The sequence below is a fragment of the Triticum dicoccoides genome, chromosome 7A (genome assembly GCF_002162155.2).
Source record: "Triticum dicoccoides isolate Atlit2015 ecotype Zavitan chromosome 7A, WEW_v2.0, whole genome shotgun sequence".
NCBI classification, from domain to species: Eukaryota; Viridiplantae; Streptophyta; class Magnoliopsida; order Poales; family Poaceae; genus Triticum; species Triticum dicoccoides.
Genome location: NC_041392.1, coordinates 718,552,458 through 718,577,824, shown reverse-complemented (window position 1 = coordinate 718,577,824; position 25,367 = coordinate 718,552,458). Strand labels below are relative to the sequence as shown.

Sequence of the window (25,367 nt, the reverse complement as noted above, 5' to 3'; positions counted from 1 at the left end):
CATCCTTAGGATCGACAAAACCTTTTATTGTATCACATACAACTTTTTCTTACGAAAACTGGTAAGAAAACTTGTTTTGACATCCATCTGTCAGATTTCATAATCGAAAAATACAGCTAATGCAAACATGATTCCGACGGACTTAAGCATCGCTACGAGTGAGAAACTCTCATCGTAGTCAAATCCTTGAACTTGTGAAAAGACTCTTTCCCACAAGTCGAGCTTCATAGACGGTAACATTACCGCCCACGTCCGTCTTCTTCTTAAAGATCCATTTATCTCAATGGCTCGCCGATCATCGGGCAAGTCCACCAAAGTCCATACTTTGTTCTGATACATGGATCCTATCTCGGATTTCATGGCTTCTAACCATTTGTCGGAATACGGGCCCACCATCGCTTCTCCATAGCTTGTAGGTTCATTGTTGTCTAACAACATGATATCTAAGACAGGATTACCGTACCACTTAGGAGTAGTACATATCCTTGTCGACCTACGAGGTTCGATAGCAACTTGATCCGAAGCTTCATGATCACTATCATTAACTTCCTATTCAACAGACGTAGGCGCCACAGAAAACATCTTTCTGTGTTGCATCACTCTCTGGTTGAAGTGAAGGTTCGACAACCTCATCAAGTTCTATCTTCCTCCCACTCAATTCTTTCGAGAGAAACTCCTTCTCGAGAAAGGACCTGTTCTTAGCGACAAACAATTTGCCCTCGGATCTGAGATAGAAGGTATACCCAACTGTCACCTTTGGGTATCCTATGAAGATGTGTTTGTCCGCTTTTGGGTTCGAGCTTCTCCGGCTGAAGCCTTAAGTATCGCAGCCCCAAACATTAAGAAACGACAATTTTGGTTTCTTGCCAAACCAATGTTCATACGACGTCGTCTCAACGGACTTATATGGTGTCCTATCTAAAGTGAATGCAGCTGTCTCTAACGCATATCCTCAAAATGAAAACGGTAGATCGGTAAGAGACATCATAGATCGCACCATATCTCATAAGGTTCGATTACGACGTCCGGACACACCATTACCCTGTGGTGTTCCAGGTGGCTTCAACTATGAAACAATTCCACAATGTCTTAAGTGATTGCCAAACTCATAGCTCAGAAATTCTCATCGATCAGATCGTAGGAATTTGATCTTCTTGTTATGATGGTTCTTAACTTCACTCTGAAATCGCTTGAACTTTTCAAACGTTTCAGACTTGTGCTTCATTAAGTAAATATACCTATATCTACTCAAATCATCAGTGAAGATGAGAAAATAGTGATATCCACCGCACGCTTCAATTTTCATTGGATCACACGCATCAAAATGTATGATTTCCAACAAGTCACTTGCCCGTTTCATTGTACCTGAAAACGGGGTCTTAGTCATCCTGCCCATGAGGCATGGCTCGCATGTGTCAAGCGATTCAAAATCAAGTGACTCCAAACATCCATCGACATGGAGTTTCTTCATGCATCTTACGCCAATATGACCTAAGCGGCAGTGCCACAAGAAAGTGGTACTATCATTATTAACTCTACATCTATTGGCGTGAACATGCATATTACCACGACCGAGATTCAATGAACCATTCACATAGGGTGCATGGCCATGAAAGATATTATTCATGTAAACAGAATAACCATTATTCTCTAACTTAAATGAATAATTGTATTGCAATGAACATGATCTAATCATATTCATGCTCAACGTAGACACCTGATAACATTTATCTAGGTTCAATACTAATCCCGAAGGCAGATGGAGCGTGCGATGGTGATCTCATCAACTTTGGAAACACTTCCAACACACATCGTCACCTCGCCCTTAGCCAGTCTCCGTTTAGTCCGTAGCTTTTGCTTCAAGTCACCAATAATAGCAACTGAACCAGTATCCAATACCCAGGTGCTACCAGGAGTACTAGTGAGGTACACATTAATAACACGTATATACTTTGTTGAAGTTGCCAGCCTTCATATCTACCATGCATTTGGGGTAATTCCACTACCAGTGACCATTCCCCTTACAATAGAAGCACTTAGTCTCTGGTTTGGGTTCAACCTTGGGTTCCTTCACTGGAGCGGCAACTGGTTTGCCATTCATGAAGTTTCCCTTCTAGCCCTTGCCCTTCTTGAAACCAGTGGTCTTGCCAAACCATCAACACTTGATGCTCCTTCTTGATTTCTACTTGTTGCGGTCTTAAGTACCGCGAACAACTCCGGGATCATCTCCATCCCTTGCATGTCATAGTTCATCACGAAGATCTAGTAGCTTGGTGATAGTGACTAGAGAACTCAATCAATCACTATCTTATTCGGAAGTTTAACTCCCGCTTGATTTAAGTGATTGTAGCACCCAGACATTCTGAGCACATACTCACTAGCTGAGCTATTCTCCTCCATCTTGTTGGCAAAAGAACTTGTCAGAGGTCTCATACCTCTCAACACGGGCATGAGCCTGAAATCCAAATTTCAGCTCTTGGAACATCTCATATGTCTTATGGCATTCAAAACGTCATTGGAATCCCGATTCTAAGCCGTAAAGTATGGTGCACTAAACTATCAAGTAGTCATCAGGACGTGTCTGTCAGGTGTTCACAACATCCACAGACGACGCCGGAGGGGTTGGCACACCGAGCGGTGCATCAAAGACATAAGCCTTCTGTGTAGCAGTGAGGACACTCCTCAGGCAACGGACCTAGTCCGCGTCAATGCTGACAATATCTTTCAACTTAGTCTTTTCTATAGGAACGTATTAAAACAGGGAGCTAAAGCGTGAGCTATTTATCCACAACATATTTGCAAAGACAATTTAGACTATGTTCATGATAATTAAGTTCATCTAATCAAATTATTTAATGAACTCCCACTCAGATAGACATCCCTCTAGTTATCTAAGTGAAACATGATCCGAGTCAACTAGGTCGTGTCCGATCATCATGTGAGACGGACTAGTCAACATCGGTGAACATCTTCATGTTGATCGTATCTTCTATACGACTCATGCTCGACCTTTCGGTCTTTCGTGTTCCGAGGCCATGTCTGTACATGCTAGGCTCGTCTAGTCAACCTAAGTGTATTGCGTGTGTAAATCTGGCTTACACCCATTGTATTCGAACATTAGAATCTATCACACCCGATCATCACATGATGCTTCAAAACAACGAACCTTCGCAACGGTGCACAGTTAGGGGGAACACTTTCTTGAAATTATTGCGAGGGATCATCTTATTTAAGCTACCATCGTTCTAAGCAAATAAGATGTAAAACATGATAAACATCACATGCAATCAAATAGTGACATGATATGCCCAATATCATTTTGCTCCTTATGATCTCCATCTTCAGGGCTCCATGATCATCGTTGTCACCGGCATGACACCATGATCTCCATCATCATGATCTCCATCATCGTGTCTTCTTGAAGTTGTCTCGTCATCTATTACTTCTACTACTATGGCTAACGCTTTAGCAATAAAGTAAAGTAATTACATGACGTTTATGTTGACACGCAGGTCATAAATAAATTAAGACAACTCCTATGGCTCCTGCCGGTTGTCATACTCATCGACATGCAAGTCGTAATTCCTATTACAAGAACATGATCAATCTCATACATCACATATATCATTCATCACATCCTTTTGGTCATATCACATCACACGGCACATGCTACAAAAACAAGTTAGACGTCCTCTAATTGTGTTGCAAGTTTTTACGTGGCTGCTATAGGTTTCTAGCAAGAACGTTTCTTACCTACGCCAAAACCACAACGTGATATGCCAATTTCTATTTACCCTTCATAAGGACCCTTTTCATCGAATCCGATCCGACTAAAGTGGGGAGACAGACACACGCTAGCCACCTTATGCAACTAGTGCATGTCAGTCGGTGGAACCAGTCTCACGTAAACGTACGTGTAAGGTCGGTCCGGGCCGCTTCATCCCACGATACCGCCGAATCAAGATAAGACTAGTAACGGCCAGTAAATTGACAATATCGACGCCCACAACTGCTTTGTGTTCTACTCGTGCATAGAAACTACGCATAGACCTAGCTCTGATACCACTATTGGGGATCGTAGCAGAAATTTAAAATTTTCTACGCATCACCAAGATCAATCTATGGAGTAATCTAGCAACAAGGGGAAGGGGAGTGCATCTACATACCCTTGTAGATCGCTAAGCGAAAGCATTGCAAGAACGCGGATGAAGGAGTCGTACTCGCAGCGATTCAGATCGCGGTTGATTCCGATCTAAGCGCCGAACAACGGCGCCTCCGTGTTCAACACACGTGCAGCCCGGTGTCGTCTCCTACGTCTTGATCCAGCAAGGGGATAAGGAGAGGTTGGGGAAGACTCCGTCCAGCAGCAGCACGACGGCGTGGTGATGGTGGAGGAGCGCGCGACTCCAGCAGGGCTTCGCCAAGCACTACGAGAGACGAGGAGGGAGAGAGGTAGGGCTGCGCCAACAGGGGAAGAACTTCGTGTGTTGGGCCGCCCCTTTGCCTCCACTGTATATAGGGGGAGATGGAGGGCTGCGCCCCCACCTAGGGTTTCCACCCTAGGGGTGGCGGCAGCCCCAATCCCCATCTGGGGTGGCGGCCAAGTGGGGGGGGGGAGAGGGAGGCGCACCAGGCATGGGCCTTAGGGCCCATCTGCCCTTAGGGTTTGCCCCCCTCTTCTTTCTAGGCGCATGGGCCTTGGTGGGGAGGCGCCCCAGCCCACCTAGGGGCTGGTCCCTTCTCACACTTGGCCAATGTATGCCTCCGGGGCCCGTGGCCCCTCCCGGTGGACCCCCGGACCCCTCCGGTGGTCCCGGTACACTACCGGTGATGCCCGGAACACTTCCGGTGGCCAAAACCATACTTCCTATATATCAATCTTTACCTCCGGACCATTCCGAAACTCCTCGTGATGTCCGGGATCTCATCCAGGACTCCGAACAACATTCGGTAACCGCGTACATACTTTCCCTATGACCCTAGCGTCATCGAACCTTAAGTGTGTAGACCCCACGGGTTCGGGAGTCATGCAGACATGGCCGAGACAACTCTCCGGTCAATAACCAACATCGGGATCTGGATACCCATGTTGGTTCCCACATGCTCCACGATGATCTCATCGGATGAACCACGATGTCAAGGATTCAATCAATCCCGTATACAATTCCCTTTCTCTATCGGTACGATACTTGCCCGAGATTCGATCGTCGGTATCCCGATACCTTGTTCAATCTTGTTACCGGCAAGTCTCTTTACTCGTTCTGTAACACATCATCCCGTGATCAACTCCTTGGTCACATTGTGCACATTATGATGATGTCCTACCAAGTGGGCCCAGAGATACCTCTCCGTTACACGGAGTGACAAATCCCAGTCTCGATTCGTGCCAACCCAACAGACACTTTCGGAGGTACCCGTAGTGTACCTTTATAGCCACCCAGTTACGTTGTGACGTTTGGCACACCCAAAGCACTCCTACGGTATCCGTGAGTTGCACAATCTCATGGTCTAAGGAAATGATACTTGACATTAGAAAAGCTTTAGCATACGAACTACACGATCTTTGTGCTAGGCTTAGGATTGGGTCTTGTCCATCACATCATTCTCCTAATGATGTGATCCCATTATCAACGACATCCAATGTCCATGGTTAGGAAACCGTAACCATCTATTGATCAACGAGCTAGTCAACTAGAGGCTTACTAGGGACATGGTGTTGTCTATGTATCCACACATGTATCTGAGTTTCCTACCAATACAATTCTAGCATGGATAATAAACGATTATCATGAACAATGAAATATGATATAATAATAACTAATTTATTATTGCCACTAGGGCATATTTCCAACAATGAGAATATCTAGGTATGATCATATATATAGGCATCACGTCCGAGACAAGTAGGCCGACTCCTGCCTGCATCTACTACTTTTACTTCACTCATCGACCGCTATCCAGCATGCATCTAGAGTATTAAGTTCAAGAAAACAGAGTAACGCCTTAAGCAAGATGACATGATGTAGAGGAATAAATTCATGCAATATGATAAATACCCCATCTTGTTATCCTCGATGGCAACAATACAATACGTGCCATGCTGCCCCTACTGTCACTGGGAAAGGACACCGCAAGATTGAACCCAAAGCTAAGCACTTCTCCCATTGCAAGAAAAACCAATCTAGTAGGCCAAACCAAACTGATAATTCGAAGAGACTTGCAAAGATAACCAATCATACATAAAATAATTCAGAGAAGATTCAAATATTGTTCATAGATAATCTTGATCATAAACCCACAATTCATCGATCTCAACAAACACACCGCAAAAAGAAGATTACATCGAATAGATCTCCACGAGATTGGGGGAGAACATTGTATTGAGATCCAAAAAGAGAGAAGAAGCCATCTAGCTACTAACTATGGACCCGAAGGTCTGAGGTAAACTACTCACACTTCATCGGAGGGGCTATGGTGATGATGTAGAAGCCCTTCGTGGTGGATTCCCCTTCCGGCAGAGCTCCGGAACAGGCCCCAAGATGGGATCTCATGGGTACAGAAGGCTGTGATGGTGGAATTAGGTTTTTGGCTCCGTATCTGATCGTTTGGGGGTACGTAGGTATATATAGGAGGAAGGAGTATGTCGGTGGAGCAAAGGGGGGCCCACGAGGCAGGGGGCGCGCCCTCCACCCTCGTGACTGCCTCCTTTCTTTCTTGATGGAGGGTCCAACTCTCCTGGATCATATTTGTTGAGAAAATCACGTTCCCAAAGGTTTCATTCCGTTTGGACTCCGTTTGATATTCCGTTTCTTCGAAACACTTAAATAGGCAAAAAACAACAATTCTGGGCTGGGCCTCCGGTTAATAGGTTAGTCCCAAAAGTAATATAAAAGTGGAAAATAAAGCCCAATATGGTCCAAAACAGTAGATAATATAGCATGGAGCAATCAAAAATTATAGATACGTTGGAGACATATCAGGACATTTCAGGCCCGCGCGCCTTTCCCCCTCCTTCCGCCGCTGCCGGCCCTTGCTTCCGCCCGCTGCCGGCGATTCCGGCCATATCTGCGGGCGGAATCGCGCCGCGGGGCCGCCCCACACCCTCCCGCACCGAGCCGCTGCACCGACCCCCCGGATCCGGCGAGAAGAACCGCCCCTCGTCGCCGCCGCCGGGGATCGACCACCGTCGAGCGCGCCCCCTCATCGCCGCCCGGGAGCATCCGCCACTGGTTAGTCCCTTTTTTGTGATTTTTGCGAGATGTGTAGTTGATTGACCTGCCGGTATGCGTGTAGATGGAGTTGAGCCCGTGCGAGAAGTTCTTGCTCTCCGATTCGTCCGATTCGGACGACTCGGATGTTGAGACCATGCTTGCGACCTTTCGGCAGCAGACAATAGTCATGGCGCTTGCCGTGAAGGAGCATGAAGACGAGCACTGGAAGAGGAGGCGAGGATCCATTGTCGGTCGTCTGTGCATTCCTCAGAATCGCCATCTTGGGAACGAGATGTTGATGCAAGACTATTTCACGGAGAATCCTACATATCCTCCGCACCTCTTCCGGAGAAGGTACCGAATGCGCCGATCCCTCTTTGTGAAACTCGTTCAAGCTTGCGAGGCAAATTATCGGTATTTTACTCAAAGAAGGAATGCCGCGGGCTTAAAGGGATTTAGTGCATATCAAAAAATCTCCACAGCTATGCGGGTGATTGCATATGGCGTTCCGGTTGACTATGCCGATGAGTACCTTCCCATTGGTGAAGATACTACAATTGAGTCTGTGCGTAGATTTGTAAAAGTGATCGTCCATGTCTTTGGTCCTGAGTATCTTCGGGCACCCAATGAAGATGACACAAATAAATTGATGGCATCTAATGAGAGGAGAGGTTGGTAGCATTGGAATTGGAAAAATTGCCCCAAGGCATGGCAAGGAATGTATTGTGGCAAGTCTCGTGATGCGACAATTGTACTAGAGGCCATAGCATCCGAGGATTTATGGATTTGGCATTGTTTTTTGGTATGCCGGGCACTCTCAATGATATCAATGTGTTGCAACGGTCTCATCTGTTTGCTAGGCTTGCTAGTGGTGATGCTCCTGCTTGCAACTACACTATCAATGGGCATGAATACACAAAGGGGTACTATCTTGCAGATGGTATATACCCTCCTTGGTGCTCATTTGTCAAGAGCATCAAAGAACCCAAAACTAAAAAACAATGTGAATTTGCAAGGGTGCAAGAGGCAGCCCGAAAAGACATTGAAAGAGCATTCAGTGTTTTGCAATCTAGGTTTGCCATTTGTCCGTGGCCCCGCTTGTTTTTTGGATAAGAAAACCTTGAAGAACATCATGACATGCTGTGTTATCCTGCATAATATGATTCTTGAAGATGAGAGAGGAATGAACTTGGAATTCTTCTATGACAATGTGGGTAGCTGTGTCAAACCAGCTAGAGACCCTAACCGCATTAGAGCTTTTCCTCAGACATACAAGGAGATTGAAAATGCAGACACACACTTTCAACTTCAGAAGGATCTCATTAAGCACCATTGGCAAAGGGCTGGACAATGACTCATTTTTGTATTCATTTATATTTGTATTCATGACAAGTTTTGTATTGCATTATTTAAGTTTGCTATAGTGATTTGAATAATTATTTGTAATGCGGATGATTATTGTATTATGTTTGATTTGAATAATTCAGTTTGTTTTCCTTTAAGTTGGATTTGATATTTGCGGGCTGATGAAATGCGGGATGCAGCGGCGCAAAGAGCAGACCCCGCAAAGCCGACCTGTAAAAAGGTATATTCCATAAATATACTTTTTTACGGATGCGTTTGGGGGGTATGCATCTGTGCCAGCCCGAGCCAGCCCGCAAAAGCGGTTTTGCGCGAACTGCAAACGCGTTTTGCTGGCCGGCGGGATGCAGGGTCTACTAGAGTTGCTCTAAGGAATCTTACATTAACGAAATCCCAATCAAGGCTACGAAGAGTCGAAAAACTGACTGGTACTCCCAAATGTTTCATTGGAAAGTGCTCAATTCGACAGTTAAACAACTCTGCATAATAGGCCAGCGTATCATCATCCCCTCCAACACAAGAATTCCAATTTTTAGGAAATTAGTCTTGAGCCCCGACGTGAGTTCAAAAATATACAGAAGAAGCTTTAAGTTGACAGCAGCTTCCTTGTCATGTTCAAAGCTAATAACGGTGTCATCTGCGTACTAGAGAATAGCTACTCCACCATTTATCAAATCTTTGTGCAAGCCTAGTGAGCAATTTTTCCTTTTGGGCATTAAGGACCATTTTTGAAGGGCTTCTACAGCCAAATTAAACAGAAAAGGAGAGAAATAATGGAAGTCTGTGGTCAGGATATAATGGAAGTCTGTGGTCAGGACGGAATGATCGACGCTTTTTCTCAGAAACAAAAAAGGAAAAAGGAAACTGCATCCATGTAGAAACTGTAAACCGGCCGTACAAAGTGTCACTACTTATCTGTAACAATAATAATCAGGTTTTGCCAAAACTTTGGGCTGCTTGTTGGTTCTTGCATGATCTCATCCGGATTCAGTCACCTGTTGGATGTTTCGTTACATCGATTATTGAATATATATGTGCCATAAACACACTGCATCCTCTGAAACTAGTAGCTCTCTGTCAGTATCACTGCAGGTGTTTTTTTTATTTGAGGATCGTATCACTGGAGGTGTTGTGCTTCTCGTTGGGCTGAACCGGTGCTAATGGCCCAGCCAGCCCGAAAGCCCAGCAACTTTAACTCTGACGTCCATCGCACGGCGACGAGTCAACACCCCGTTGACTGACCAGGCCGGCCCAAACGCACCCATCACAGCTTCTGGCCCACCACGAGTCCACCCCGCGAACGAATTATATCCACTCCACTGAGCCGCGGCGAACTTTCTAGCGCATCGCGTCTCGTCGACGTCGACGACCCACCCGGCACCAATCCCGCCCCGCCACGTGTCAAACCCTTCACTACACCCACGAGATCCCCGCCCGTCCGATCCTCCAGCTGGCCCCGACGGACGGCCGAGGGGACCCCCGAGCACGCGCTCCACGTCCCCATACTCCAGTGACGGCCCGCCACGTGGCCGGAACCACATCGCGGCCGTCCGCTCGTCCGCGCGGACCGGGCGTGCGGGGTCTCCTCCTCGCCCGTTTAAATGGGTCGCGCATCTCGCCGGCCCCGAGCCAGACGAAGGCGACGAGCTCACCCAAAACTGTTGCAGCAGGAAAGGAAGGCAGACGGAGTGAAGCGGCGGCCGGCGACGATGCGCAAGTGGGCGCTCTCCTGCGCGCTCCTCCTCGTCCTCCTCCTCACCACCCTCCCCGATCCAGGCAAGTCCCTCCTCCCTGCCCCTCCCCCGTCCGCCGCCGCTTGAGCTCTCCCCTCCCTTGAATTTAGGTGGTAGCTCGTGATCTGTTGGGTTAGGAGAGGCACCGAGCAGATTCGGTCCCTGAAGGTAGCTTACCAGTTCTGCGGCTCGCGTAGCCGCTTGATTTTCGTGGCAGCACGCGTCTGATGGTTGAATCGCGCGCCGTGCGATTAATTCCTGGTGGGGAATCCAGACGGAATTGCTTCCGGTGGTTTGATCCGTTCGTGTAGAGGCTAGTGCTACTGGGCGCGGCCTCTGATGGTGATTTCGGTCCAGTTTCACTTGTAGATCTCGCATCTGAATTGCTGACGCTGTCCCGATGCGGGCTGGCGGCCACCCCGATCTGTTGTAATGGCAGGGCCGCTTTGGTTTGTTCGGTGTTCGACATTACTGGCTTACTTGGTTCTTAGATCCGTTGTGTGTTATTAAAATTCAGGCAAATTATGCTGCTAATTAATGTTTACTCAATAGATTTGTGCACAAATCTAGTGTTTACTTAGCGGAAATCTAGTGCTGTTTGCCACTGATCTAGCGCTCTACCATACTCTTCTTAGTGAATTCAAACACTTGTACCTATCTGCTGTGATCTACACCGATACACCATATTCGAGTTGTTTGTCTGACCCTTGATGTACCTGCAGCTAAGAAGCTCCAAGTCAATGCCGAGGAGAGCAGCGACGAGGTGGGCGACTTTCCCAAGGTAGAGGAGAAGCTTGGGGCCGTCCCCCATGGCTTGTCCACCGACTCCGAGGTTGTCCAGAGGTGCGCACTAATGCCTGTCGACGCTGATGGTTCCCATTTCATGCTGTTGGCATTCTGTACTGATACCATGGCTTTTGATGTGTGAAGGGAGTCCGAGTCGATCTCGAGGAAGACCCTCAGGAACTCGGCCGAGAAGTTTGAGTTCCAGGCCGAGGTGTCCAGGCTCATGGACATCATCATCAACTCACTCTACAGCAACAAGGACATCTTCCTGAGGGAGCTCATTTCCAATGCATCTGATGTATGTATTGCATTTGATTCTGACCCCCTGTATTTATGTTGCATTGTGGGACCTGGAAACTAAAGGGTATTACCTTTATGTTTGCAGGCTTTGGATAAGATCAGGTTCCTTGCCCTCACTGATAAGGAGGTTATGGGCCAAGGCGACACTGCTAAGCTTGAAATCCAGGTGTGGTTACCTGCAGAGCTATTAGCCTTTTTTTATTGCCATGTCATTCCTCTTTGAATTGGTTGGTAAGGCATTTGCCCTGTCCACATGCAGATTAAGTTGGACAAGGAGAACAAGATTCTCTCTATTCGGGATAGGGGTGTTGGTATGACCAAGGAAGATCTCATTAAGAACCTTGGAACCATTGCCAAGTCTGGTACTTCAGGTACTGCTGTTTTCTACCGATTGCTCTGCCCTAAGATATTTGAATTCTCCAGTGCAAAATCAGCATTATTTATTTCTGGAATATTGCACCAAATACCATCCAGTGTATAATCTAATCATTGAATTTATCTTGTAAATAAAATTAATTGCTTGCACATTTTGCAGCTTTCGTGGAAAAAATGCAGACTGGTGGTGACCTGAATCTCATTGGGCAGTTTGGTGTTGGTTTCTACTCAGTATACTTGGTTGCTGACTATGTAGAAGTGGTCAGCAAGCACAACGATGACAAACAGTAAGACACCGACCAATCCCCTTGTCTTTAGCACAGTACTGATGCCTTCTACTTTTGATGCATTCCTTGCCTTTCTCTATGCAATTTTCTTGTTGCTGTTGTGACGTTGTATCCCTCTCTGGTAGATACGTGTGGGAGTCCAAGGCTGATGGATCATTCGCTATTTCGGAGGATACATGGAATGAACCCCTGGGCCGTGGAACTGAGATCAAACTGCATCTCCGCGATGAGGCTAAGGAGTACTTGGAAGAAGGCAAGCTGAAGGTATCACCATATTACCATGTCTTCTTGTTGTTAGTGCAGTTTACTTTTGTTAAATTCTTGCTGTATTTGTACTTAAGACCCAGTGGATCTGAATTATACCTGAAGGTATCCATCCATAGGTCTTTCTGTCCCATAGTTGTATTTCAAACATTATATGACAGTACATATATGCCATTTTGTGGCATTTTTTATGCTATAGTTTGTTTAATTAATATGGTTCCTTGTTTTGCAGGACTTGGTAAAGAAGTACTCTGAGTTCATCAACTTCCCCATCTACTTGTGGGCAACCAAGGAGGTTGATGTTGAAGTGCCAGCTGATGAGGAATCAAGTGAAGAAGAGGAATCAAGTAAGTTTTACAGTCAATGTTATCCATTCGTTCTAGATCATATTGTCTTCTGCACATGCAGTCACTAACGCATTGTCCATTATTTTGTAGCCACAGAGACGACAGAGGAAGAAGAGACAGAAGATGATGAAGAGAAGAAGCCGAAGACAAAGACTGTCAAGGAAACTACTACTGAATGGGAGCTTCTGAATGATATGAAGGCTGTGTGGCTTCGTAGCCCCAAGGAGGTTACTGAAGAAGAGTATGCAAAGTTTTACCACTCGCTAGCTAAGGTACATACTGCTCTCAGGATCCTATAATTTATATAGGAGAAATGCCAAGCTTCTGACTTGACTTGTAGAAGAAAATAAGGAACAACTTCTAACTTGGCTTTTTCTGTAGGACTTTGGTGACGACAAGCCTATGACTTGGAGCCACTTCAGTGCTGAGGGAGATGTCGAGTTCAAAGCTTTGCTATTTGTTCCCCCGAAGGCTCCACATGATCTGTACGAGAGCTACTACAATGCTAACAAGTCAAACCTCAAGTTGTATGTTAGAAGGGTTTTCATCTCTGATGAATTCGATGATCTTCTTCCAAAGTACCTCAGCTTTTTGATGGTACTGCATATTGACTTGTACAGATTGTTTTCTTTGTGATGCTCGACTTGCACAGATTAACTTATAACATGCTATTTCTCTCTCTCTCTAGGGTATTGTTGACTCAGACACATTGCCCCTCAATGTATCCCGAGAAATGCTTCAACAACATAGCAGTCTGAAGACCATCAAGAAGAAACTGATCCGCAAGGCTCTTGACATGATTAGGAAGCTTGCTGAGGAGGATCCTGATGAGTACAGCAACAAAGAAAAGACAGGTAACTAGGGTTTCTGGGAAGTTCAAGTCACTTGCTATAATTTATGATGATAGTCCTTATAGATTGTGTTCTGTAAGCAGATGATGAAAAGAGTGCAATGGAGGAGAAGAAGGGCCAGTATGCCAAGTTCTGGAATGAGTTTGGCAAATCGATCAAGCTGGGAATCATTGAAGATGCAACAAACAGGAACCGTCTTGCGAAGCTTCTGAGATTTGAGAGGTTTGTCCTGCATTCTGTATCCCAGTATTATTCATGCTGTAGTTCTATATACTGGGCATAGAATTGATCTTTTGTCTGTTTCAGTTCCAAGTCAGATGGCAAACTTGTCTCCCTTGATGAGTATATTTCAAGGATGAAGTCAGGGCAGAAGGACATCTTCTACCTTACAGGAAGCAGCAAGGAGCAGCTAGAGAAATCTCCATTCCTTGAGCAGCTAACCAAGAAAAACTATGAGGTATGTTACTGTGGTTTCCCCTTTTCATTCCAGTCAGGTTTAGTAGTACCTATGCAACTGCGTTACCACTGCACTTGCTATTTGTCCCGCTTACTTACATATGCACTTTTGAAAGAAATTAAATTCACAATGATGATTTCATCTATTCAGTGTATTCAGAAACCAGTTTTTACTGAAGATCACAACACATATTATGTTGCCATACAGCATTTTAGGAGATTTAGGACTCAAATTCTGAGTTGAATGCACAGATTGAATTTCAGTATCTAGTTACAGTAATGTCAATTCCAATGCTGGCAGAGAGTAACTTAATACCTGTCAGAGTGTCAGGAGCTGGATACTTTGTGCTATGCTTGGCATTTGCAGCAGGTTTAAATGGTAACCTGTATGAAGCTTGTGAAGTAACATGGCACCCGATCTTTTCTTGCAGGTTATCTACTTCACCGACCCTGTGGACGAGTACCTGATGCAATACCTCATGGACTACGAGGACAAGAAGTTCCAGAACGTGTCCAAGGAGGGCCTGAAGCTTGGAAAGGACTCGAAGCTCAAGGACCTCAAGGAGTCGTTCAAGGAGCTGACCGACTGGTGGAAGAAGGCCCTGGACACGGAGGGCATCGACTCTGTGAAGATCAGCAACCGGCTGCACAACACTCCCTGCGTGGTGGTCACCTCCAAGTACGGGTGGAGCTCAAACATGGAGAAGATCATGCAGGCGCAGACCCTGTCGGACGCGAGCAAGCAGGCATACATGCGTGGCAAGAGGGTCCTGGAGATCAACCCCCGGCACCCCATCATCAAGGAGCTCCGCGATAAGGTTGCCCAGGACAGCGATGTAAGTACAGTCTTCCCTGTATACCATGATTTTTGCTCTCTGAATGCTACAAGAGGCAACGGTGTCTTATGATTTGCTAACTTGATGGTGTCTGTGTGTGCAGAGCGAGGGCCTGAAGCAGACGGCGCGGCTGGTGTACCAGACGGCGCTGATGGAGAGCGGGTTCAACCTGCCAGACCCCAAGGACTTCGCCTCGAGCATCTACCGGTCGGTGCAGAAGAGCCTGGACCTGAGCCCCGACGCGGCCGTGGAGGAGGAAGATGAGGTTGAGGAGCCGGAGGTGGAGGAGAAGGAGTCGGGCAAGGCGGAGGAGCCGGAGCACGAGCAGTACGACAAGGACGAGCTGTAGTTGCTGATGGTCTTGTCATCGCCCATTTAGCTCTCACTAGAAGTGTTGGACTGGAAATGTGATGGTTTCGAGGGACGTCCATTTTTACCGCGCGAAAACGCAAATCATCGTGATACGAGGTTTTTGTCAGTGTAATGTACTGTACCTAGTTTTGTTTTTAAAAAGTTAAATGATACCCTAGCTAGTTCAAATTAGCATGCCTGCTTCCAGAAGTCAGAAGCGCCCTTTTGTATACTTGCTCTTTTGGTTTCTTGACGGTTCTGTAGTTACAGAAATGAATAATTGGGCTTACGAAGGTAGTCTGGTGGTATTGAGTTTTACCAATGCAGGGTTATTAGGGTAGCTCCAAGGTTGAGTTAGCCCGTGAGTTTGATTTCAAGTTTGTGCTGCAGAAATCGATTTTAGATTGGAGCATAAATGCATTGGCCCCATTTTAGATCAGAAGTGTCTATGTGATGTGTGCACTGAAGTCTGAAGAGGTGGGGAAAAGGGCGAACGAAAAGAAATGAAATCGTCCAAACGCCTGTCAGATTGCGTTCCGTTGGCACCAAAAAGGAAAGCCGATCTTGCAGTGGCAGCAATGGCCGCTCCTCCGCTTCCCCTTCCTCTAGATCCGCAGGTAAACACTGTCATCATCCTCTCCCCTCCTCTTGGTGTTCCTGATTAGTCGGTTTCTCCGTGCAGCTGCAGCCCATGTCAGCGGCGAGGGTGGAGCACCACCACCACGTCGCCGGCGATGAGCCGTCCTTTCGGATGGAGGACCTTCCCGCGGTAACTTCGCTCCAGCCACCTCCTCCTTTTTCACTTAAAAAAGTAGCCCTTGATGTGATGTGATGCCTCTCTTGTGGTGTTCTCCATGGATCTGCACCTCCGGGGTGAAAAAAAATGGTGTTTTGTTGCCTCACTAGTTTTTTTATTTCTTGAAATGAGGCTTTGTGTCTAGGGTCAAGCTGTTTGGTATACGAAACAGAGCACCGGCTTGCTTGATTTGTTAGAGAGGGAAATGTAGTCCCGTTTCACATTTTTCCAACTAAATTGTGTTCCGAAACAGGAAACTGCGAAAACCAACATGTACATGACTGATAAGTAAAAACAGTACTAGTAGCAGAATTGCGCCGAACTGAACACTAGATTACACGACAGTTACTTGGCTGCAGGACAGTGCATAGAGATGGTCACCAGTTTCAGGGGAACCGGAGAACATGTTTTCCATGCCATCAGTCAAAATTATTTTCCTCATAACTACTCTCTCCGTTCGGAATTACTTGTCTCGGAGATGGATGTATCTAGAACTAAAATACGTCTAGATACATCCATTTCTGCGACAAGTAATTCCGAACGGAGGGAGTACCAAAAAGGAAAACCTCTCTCTTATTTTGTAGCTTCGCATTCCGTCCAAATTTGAAGGAGAAATTAGTTCCTTGTCTTCAGAGCAAAATGGCCTGAAAACTGTCCATTCTCTCTAGGAGCCACACAGGCTGACACAACTATCTTTTAACGCTCCCACAGACGTCGCCTCCACACACCTGTAACGGCATCCGGGAGTACATGCAAGATTGTTACAAATAAGATCGTAAAACACCCAATAAAAACTCTCTAAAAAGATGCGATTTGCATCTGGTCAGATTTCTCTTTCCAATGCATACAGTTTCAGCATTGTGCATTTTGGATTTCAGTAAATTAGTGCCTATTCCGCTTGTCTACCAGTTTAACACACTTAAAGAGGCTGTGAGGACCAGCATTGTTTCAACAAGTTGGAAAATGCTCTGGACATTTCACTGCAATCTGTGTTTTTATGGTCCCAATGAACTGGACGATGACCCTTCAGTGCCCCCTTTGGAATCTGACGAGGAGGCCGCCGTTGATGAATATGTCAAAACATCACAAGCTAAGTTGAAAATAAAACGAGATAAGTTCATTGAGGCTGTGAATTGTGTTATTCAACGGCATAGCGGGGTAGGAGTCAGTAAGTTCAGCATCAGGTGTGCCCTGCACAACGAGGACTTTGATCATCTTGACAGGTGGATTGGCTTTGCCGCTTCATTAAAGGCGAAGATCATGTCTTTTGACCTGAAGAAAATTGTTTGCCCGTCCAAAGAAGTCCACAAGTTCCCTCTTGAGGCCTTAGTTGTTCAAGGCAGCTCTTGTGTGCAGTCCTTGTATCTCGCTGATGCTTCTATAAAAGCCACACCCAGGCATATGTGGCTTCACACTACTCAGAAGGCTTGTTCTGGAATTTGTTGAGATATTCGGAGACTTTCCAGGCTTTTTAGCAAACTGTTTAGCACTCGAGGACCTAGAGCTGATTGAGTGCTCTGGTGTAACCAATTTAAGCATACCGCACCAACTTGATAAACTTCAACATTTGCTAATTGACAGAATGGCTGTCGAGACGGTTGAGTCTCAGGCTGCCGATCTTGCTCATTTTGAGTACAAAGGAAAAGAGATCCCTATAGTACTTCATGGTCGCTCAAAGTTAGAGAAGGCTACAATAATGTTTGGAGGCAGCAATGGACTGGCCCATGTATTCACTGCAGTTCCAATCATTTTGCGTGTGAAGGTGCTAAATGTGCAGGCTCAAATATCTGCTTATGAACAGGTTACCTGGTCTATATTTACATATCCATGTTTTCCTACCTTGTACTCCCTCTGTAAACTAATATAAGAGCGTTTAGATTACTAAAGTAGTGTTCTAAACGCTCTTATATTAGTTTACGGAGGGAGTACTAGTTTCTTGAAACTGGGTTTTAATTAATGTCATCTTATTTGTCCTTGTCATGTCTCAGCTGCAGAAGCTGGCACCAAGACCATGTGGCATGTTTATGCATTTGAGGCATATGACTTGTGGATTAACTGTCTTGTCTCTTAAGAAACCAAATTCCGATAATGGAGTTCTTCAACTGATTCACTGTCTGAATGTTGCACCCCAACTGCAGACCTTGCACTTGGATGTGAGTGCCATATTATTGGTATTGGTAGACAAATAGATGGTTTCCAGGAAAGACATGTGTACTCGGACGGGTTTTGACCGACTAACTGTTAACTTTGAAATGCAGATGATATATTCATACTTCAAGGCTTCAGCGCCTGATGAGGTGGCGGAGGAGGAAGGCCCCCACGTGCATCGCCATGATCATCTTAAGACTGTCCACATCAGCGGGTTCCCGTGCTACAAGGCTCAGGCCGAACTGGCGTGTTGTATCCTGGAAAATGCCCGTGTTCTTGACCACATGGAAAGTACAACCAAGGGTTGCCGCTGCAATATGCGGTTATGCTGACCTGAAGAATTTCACTGTCGAAAGAAGATTTTTACCAGGGGTTCGCGAGTGGGCACGGCTTGCTTCAGAACGCTTTGGTAAGGCGATCACTGTCTTAGACGCCCCTTCAGAGTGAGTAAGGCTATTTCTGTGTACCATCAAACGATTAGTGGGTTCTGGTGTTACACGGCTCAGACCACGCTGGCGTGCTGTGTCCTGGAAAATGCTTGGGTTCTTGAGCACATGACAGTACAGCCCTGGATCGCGACCGGGATATGCCGTTATGCTAACCTGGTGAATATCGGCGTCGTGGGAAGACTTCTACCAAGGGTTCGCAAGTGGGCATGACTCACCTCAGAGCGCTTCGGTAAGGCGATCACCGTCTTAGACGACCCTTCAGAGTGAGTAAGCCTATGTCATTTCCCCATCTGTGATCTGTGTTCTATAAAACGATCTTGTCATGCCTTTTCAAAGTTAATGTTGGCAGGTGCTGCGCCTGTGCGTGCGCTTGTTTTCTATGTGTTCTTCAGGCTATAGCTGGTGTATTATGTTGAACTGGCTACTCCAGCGTGCGCTAAGTCATCTTGAACCATATGGTCTTTTCTCTTAGAAAAAACTTGAACGACAACCCTTTGTTCATTTACATTTTCCAACTCTTGTGGAAGAAGTAAAACTATATCCGAGTAAACCGAAAGTTGGATATGGCCTATTCTGCATGAAGAGAGGAAGAGAGGAAGTGTTTGGTCGACAAACCATAATGAAAAAACGTAAACGCGTGATCCAACAAAGACGAGCAAAACACATTCTTGTTTGGTTGCTGCAGGCAAAGATCCAAAACAAAGGATGAACAAACCACCCTTCTCCCTGAAAGAGATTCAAACAAAAAAAAGGACGTTGAAGAGCGGATCCAAAACATGGATAATAAACTGAATAACCTGCGAAGGGAAGATGAGGAATTCGCTTGCAAGCACTACCGCCTGATCATTGCCCAGTTGTGGAACACAATGTGACTCATGGAATTTGGGAGAGACGATGTCATAAACCAAGCCAGATTGTGCCTGGATGTGGCTGGATGAAAGCACGAGCCCGGGCCAGATCATCTTCCTCGCCGGCCATGACCATCTTCATGTTCGTGGTGTTGTCAGCCAACGTGCTTGCCATGAAAATTCATCATCTTCTCACCGTCCAGGTAATCTGAAACCAGCCATGGATTGCGGCAAAGAAATCTGGGATCCCGAGAGCGGACATGGATCCTCTGACGTGGCTATCACTGCCTTACCCTACCTTTGTCACTGACAGGTGGGACTGATGCTTGGTGGGACCCACATGTCAGCGACCCAATGGTAGGATAGCCCACGTCAGGGGATCCTCATCCCCCGAGAGCTAGGGTTCATCTGATGTGGGCATCAGGGACATTTCGGTCATTCACTTTCTAGTGTAAACTTGGAAATGGGCCTAAATCGGATAAAAAAGGGTAAGTTATCAATGTGCCAGCATAGATGTGTGTGGCAAAAGATCAAATCTCGCCATAAAAGGGTAACCAGACTAAACTCGTTCCGGCTTTGGACGGCAGGGAGGATAGCGAAAGATCATGCCGCCGTTGCCGCTGGCGCTGGCCCGGTGCTGCGGTGCCCGATCCCAAGGCGTTGAGGCAAGAGGAGGCAGTGGCAACCCATCGAGGTGGCCGGGGCACCTCGGTCTAGGGGCTTCGCGCCGCGGGCAGGGCGGCTCCCTGATCGTGCGGCGGCAACCGATGATTCGATGGCTGGTGGTGCTGGCAATGGTGGGCATGGTGGCGACCGTGGATCTGGATCCCACCCAGATCCGTCGTCGATTCCTCACGTGGATGGTTGGTGGCGCGATGAGGGCTCCGGTGAAAGCATGGAGGATCTCTGCCGGAGTACCGACGGCGGCATCGGTTCCAGCCAGCCGCGAGATCGGGACAACGCGGCTTCCGGTGAAAACCGCGCTTCACTGTGGTTTCCTTCTTGAGGCATCGTCGCAGCAGGTCATGTCGACTCGATCGGGATGTTCTGGGGGAAACCCTAAATTTGGATCTACCAGATCGGATGATAATGGCGCCTTCGGTGTCGCTCTCCCTCCCAAGGGCATCATTTTGTAGTAAGTGCTGGCTGGGGAGGACAAGAGGAGGAGCGGTGTTACATCAACCGCAAGGCCAACGACGGATCCTGGCGGCATGGTGCCGCGGAGTTTCGGCGACGGGCGCGTGTGGATGGATATGTGCAGGATGGTGGTTTTGTCTGATGCTGTGGTGGCGTCGACGGCAGGCCTGGCAAGGTCAGTGCGTCAGTACCTCCTCTGGAGATGGATCAGCGGAAGACGATGGCGGCGGCCTCTGAGAGTGCGACAGACCGGTGTGTGAGCCAGTCCCGACATTGTGGCTTGGCTCGGGCATCCGACTTTAGATGTTAGGCTTTAGTGCAATGTCTGTTTGGTATTCGGCTTGGACATTCGTCACCCCTTCATCAAATGGATAGGAGTAGCGACATGTGTTATCATGATGGTGGCTTTAGTCTTATTGATTTATTACTTTGTAAGGTCTTTGTGAATAATTAATAGAATCGCTGCATGCACCATCCAGATGCAGAGGCCGGAGTATATCCTCCTTTTCTAGAAATAAATAATCTATGGTTTCTTAATCCGTGCAGCAGCCCATGGAAGAGGCAGCGGTGGTCAAGATGGGCAGGTCTGAGCATCACGACGATATGGCCGACACGTGCGGCTCGCCGCCATCATTTAGGATGGAGGACCTTCCTGCGGTAACTTCCATTCCACCAGGCTTTTTTTTTTCTCTCCACAAACTACATAAAGGGAAATTGAATATTTACTAAAGTGTTTTCGTATATTACTTCACGCTATTTTTCAAGTGATGTGAAAGTTTGTGGCATCTTTCATAACTTGTTTTATGTGCGATAGCATATCAAATTGCTATAATAGATCATCAAACAAAACATGTTTGCATCTGCGTAGATTTCTCTTTCAAATATATGCACATTTAGCTCATTATGCCAATCAGTGGCTGTTAGTTCTAGTCAATATGCCTAACAATTCATCCTTTCTTGTCACAGGAAGTTCAAGCTATTATAATTTCACTGCTGCCACTGAAAGAGGTCGTTAGATCATGCGTTGTTTCCACAAGTTGGAAAATGGTCTGGAGATTCCACTGCAATCTTTCTTTTGATGGCCTCACTAGTCTGGATTGGGACACAGATGACGAGTTCAAGGGTACTACCAAAATAAGACAAGCAAAGTTCATTGAGACTATAAATTGGGTTATTCGACAACATAGTGGGATAGGAATCAATAAGTTCAGCATCAGGTGTGGACTACACAAAGAGGACTCTGATAATCTCGACAAGTGGATTGAGTTTGCCGCTACATCGAAGGCAAAGATAATAGCTTTTTCTCTGGTAATAATTGATTATCCATTTGAATTTCACCACTTCCCGCTCGAGGTTTTAGGCACTCAAGGTAGCTCATTTGTGCGATCCTTGTTTCTCACCGGCGTTTCTATAAAGCCACACTCAGGAATATATGGCTTTACAGTACTCAGAAAGCTTGTTCTGAAATGTGTTCAGATATTTGGGGACATTCCAGGCTTTTTAGCAAACTGTCGGGCACTTGAGGACTTAGAGATGATCAAGTGCTTTGGGGTAACCAATATAAGCATACCGCACCAACTTGATAAACTTCAGCATTTGCTAGTTAAGAAGATGGATGTCGAGACGATTGAGTGTCATGCTGCTGATCTTGCTCATTTTGAGTACAAAGGAAAAGAGATTCCTATAGTATTTAATGGTCGCTCCAAGTTAGAGAAGGCTACAATAATGTTTGAAGGCAGAAATGGAATGGCCCGTGTATTCACTATGGTTCCAATCATTTTGCGAGTGAATATGCTAAATATGTGCAAGCTCGTATATCTGCTAATGAACAGGTTACCCCCGGTGTCTATTTATCTATTCTTGTTTTTTACCTCATAGTTATAGAAGAATGGGCTCTAATGCATTCATTTTGTCTTTGCAAATTTCCTGTTGCAGAAGCTGACACCAAGGCCAGACCACATGTTTATACATTTGAGGCATATGACTTGTCAATTAACTGTCATTTATCTTAACCTACCAAATTGCGATAATGGTGTTCTTCAACTGGCCCACTGTTTGGATGTTGCACCCCGACTGGAGACTCTGCACTTGGATGTGAGTGCCATTTTATTCGTGTAGTTAGATAAATAGACAGACCTCTAGTATATTTATGCATGCTTGTATCCATTATTCTTAGGGAAAGATCAGCACTTGGATTGTTTCTGACCGACTGGCTGCTAACTTCCAGATGCAGATGAAGTATGTACACAACATGGTCGGGGTGCATGATGATTCGGTGGAGGAGGAAGGCCCCCATATGCGCCGCCATGACCACCTTAAGACCGTCTACATCAGTGGGTTCCGGTGCTACACGGCTCAGACTAAGCTTGCATGTTGTATCCTGGAAAATGCTTGTGTTCTTGAGCAGATGAGGATACAGCCATGGGTCTCGACCAGGATATGGCCTTGTGCTATCCTGTTGAATATGGGCGTCAGACGAAGATTTTTACCAGAGGTTCACAAATGGGCAAGGCTGACCTCAGAGCGCTCCGGTAAGGCGATCACCGTCTTAGACGACCCTTCAGAGTGATCATCTCATCATCCATGCATCTTCAAACTTATTATGAGAGGTTATTTTGTTTGTCCCCGGTGTAATAGCATAAAGCTCGAACGGAGTTACAACTCTCTTTCTTTTCATTTACCTTTGCCTACTCCTGTGAAAGAAGTTAAAAATATGTATCTCTTGGTTGGTCTCCTGGCAAAAAATGGAATATGTTCTCATAGTATCTTCCACCCAGATGCAATAAACTTTGCTTAAAGCCTCTTCAGTGCATTGGCATCACTAGAAAGGCGACTATGAAGGAGGACGGGTTAAGGCTGCGCATTAAGGAGAGGAGAGGAGAGATATTAGTACTAGCTCGTGCACGTATGTTTTACATCACATGCATGCGTGTGTGATCAGATGTGACATCAAAAACAACAGAATTCATACACAAACTGGGGCATAGAACGAACATGTCTTCGGTGCAATAATTCGCCCTCCTTGCGCGCCCAACCTTCTTCTTCTTCTTCCTCTAAACTTTCTTGGCAGGGAGCTCACCGCGGCAGTCAAGATGCCATTGTCCAGCCACCAGTGCAGTGCAAAATTCATACAAATTCAATACTTATTCAGACAAATTCAGTAAAGTGCTTAAATGAAGAAAAAATTCATTACACTGCCTAAATGCTTCAGACACTGCAGTGCAGTGCCAAATGCAGTCCAAGCACAAGTGGAAGTTTCTTATCAAGCAGTTAATTAGCTCACCATATGACTAGTAGTTAGGTTCCTAGATCTAATGCTTAGACTCACTTTTGCTACTAACAAGTGTTTTGCGTGCACATGACAGCCATAGAAGCACCTCCCAGTGTCAATGCCTTCAAAAGCCGCAAATTTCAGCGGCCTCAAGTGGTGCAGCTTGCACTTTGGATCCGAATGCAGCATATCACCACACTAAGTAAGCTCCACAGTGGTGTCTCAGGGGTCTCCTACAACGATGTAAAACAGCAACACACAAAGAATCGCACCAACGAGAGCTCAAATTGAAGAAATTCCCAAATAACGTTACTCTAACCCTACGAACGGAAATGACTTACGAAACAAAACAAAACAAAACAAAAAGATGAGGTTGTTGTTCCCGCGTGCCTGGGCCAGTCCAATTGGGGCCACCCTTCAGCAAGGGTTCCCACCGTCTTACTTAAAGTGAGACACATGGGCGCCCTGAAATGGAAAGGAAAACGGAAATCGAGCCCAAACAAATAAGGCCTTAGGGCATCTCCAACACGGACCCTCAATCATTCGGACCAAGCGGTCCGACGGTAGAATGCCACCCAATGTGGTACCCCATCGGTCCGTGGATTGATTTAAACGTCTGTTTTGTCGCAAATCGGACGCAAACCAAGGGGGCTTTGTAGGCGTACAGATCGTTACCACGCACGCATTCATGCCGACCACTGCCGCCACAGAGCTCTAGCGCCGCATTCATGCCAGCTTAGAGCCGACAAAACCTCTCACTAGAGCAAGCATTGAAGCGGCGCGTCGGCCAAGAGCGCCACCCGATCTCCACCCATGTTCCAATGCCGGAAACGCATGAACGGTCGTGATTAGATTTCTTTGTATCGCATTCAAACCGACTCCCACCCAATATGCTTGTCGGCGTTAAATAGGCGCGGTGGATGAGAAACCCACTCCCGCGCCCATATTGACATAGCCCAGCGCTTGTCCTAGCCGGCACCCGCTATTTTAAATGCTACCTCCTCTCCCAGCATGACCAACACTGCACCACGTCCTATGCGACCTCCAGTTCTACAGCAATGTGTGGGTGAGCATGTTGACAGAACAGAATCAGGAGTTGGCCGGCTGGCAGGCCCATCTTGCGCGACATACTAAGGCTAGGTTGACAGGAGCTTACCGGAGTTCAGCGGCGAGGACCATACAACGGAGGAGGCATCCGACGACGAGCCGACGCCCCAGCTTGCCCAGTCGCACCAGCCCGTCATGGAGAAGAGCAGTTGTCGCTGCCCATGTCGACATTCCAACAAGCGTAGGAGGACCAAAGCTACAATCTCCGGCTCATCAACGAGAAATCGGCTCGCGGAGGGACAAATCATCGACGAGCAAGTTAACGACGATGTCGTTGCGGCCATGGTCGTGGAGGATCCGGGCTTTCTGAATGAGCAGCGGGCACTGTACCAGCCCATGCACATTGCCTACGAGATTGGCGAGGAGGTGGCCGAAGAGGAGTCCTGGGCTATCGCGGAGGACACCAGCTCTGTGTCGTCCGTGCCTTCGACGCGGTCCGTGCCCCGCCGACA

General features: G+C 46.6%; 1 protein-coding gene and 2 pseudogenes across 2 annotated transcripts; all 3 read left to right on the top strand.

The window, feature by feature from the left end:
- Nucleotides 1-10,194: 10,194 nt before the first annotated feature.
- Nucleotides 10,195-15,456, top strand: LOC119328120 (endoplasmin homolog). 2 transcript variants are annotated; one of them, XM_037601151.1, is made up of 15 exons: nt 10,195-10,349; nt 11,029-11,149; nt 11,237-11,390; nt 11,478-11,558; nt 11,652-11,763; nt 11,928-12,054; nt 12,180-12,318; nt 12,551-12,647; nt 12,756-12,937; nt 13,047-13,262; nt 13,354-13,519; nt 13,600-13,738; nt 13,823-13,973; nt 14,404-14,808; nt 14,912-15,456. In XM_037601151.1, exons 1-15 carry the CDS (start codon nt 10,283-10,285, stop codon nt 15,155-15,157), a joined length of 2,403 nt encoding a protein of 800 aa, XP_037457048.1. In that variant the 5' UTR covers nt 10,195-10,282; the 3' UTR covers nt 15,158-15,456. The 2 variants fall into 2 exon arrangements, with proteins under 2 accessions (XP_037457048.1, XP_037457047.1); XM_037601150.1 differs by having other exon boundaries at nt 12,551-12,665.
- A 206-nt stretch (nt 15,457-15,662) lies between these two features.
- Nucleotides 15,663-18,819, top strand: LOC119328121 (annotated as a pseudogene).
- A 709-nt stretch (nt 18,820-19,528) lies between these two features.
- Nucleotides 19,529-23,106, top strand: LOC119334029 (annotated as a pseudogene).
- Nucleotides 23,107-25,367: the final 2,261 nt, after the last annotated feature.

Excerpts from the sequence above, each read along its gene's own strand:
- LOC119328120 (XM_037601150.1), top strand. The coding sequence starts at position 10,283 with ATGCGCAAGTGGGCGCTCTCCTGCGCGCTCCTCCTCGTCCTCCTCCTC. Across the intron at positions 11,764-11,927 it reads TGCCAAGTCTGGTACTTCAG|CTTTCGTGGAAAAAATGCAG; the intron begins GTACTGCTGTTT and ends CACATTTTGCAG. Across the intron at positions 13,974-14,403 it reads TAACCAAGAAAAACTATGAG|GTTATCTACTTCACCGACCC; the intron begins GTATGTTACTGT and ends CTTTTCTTGCAG.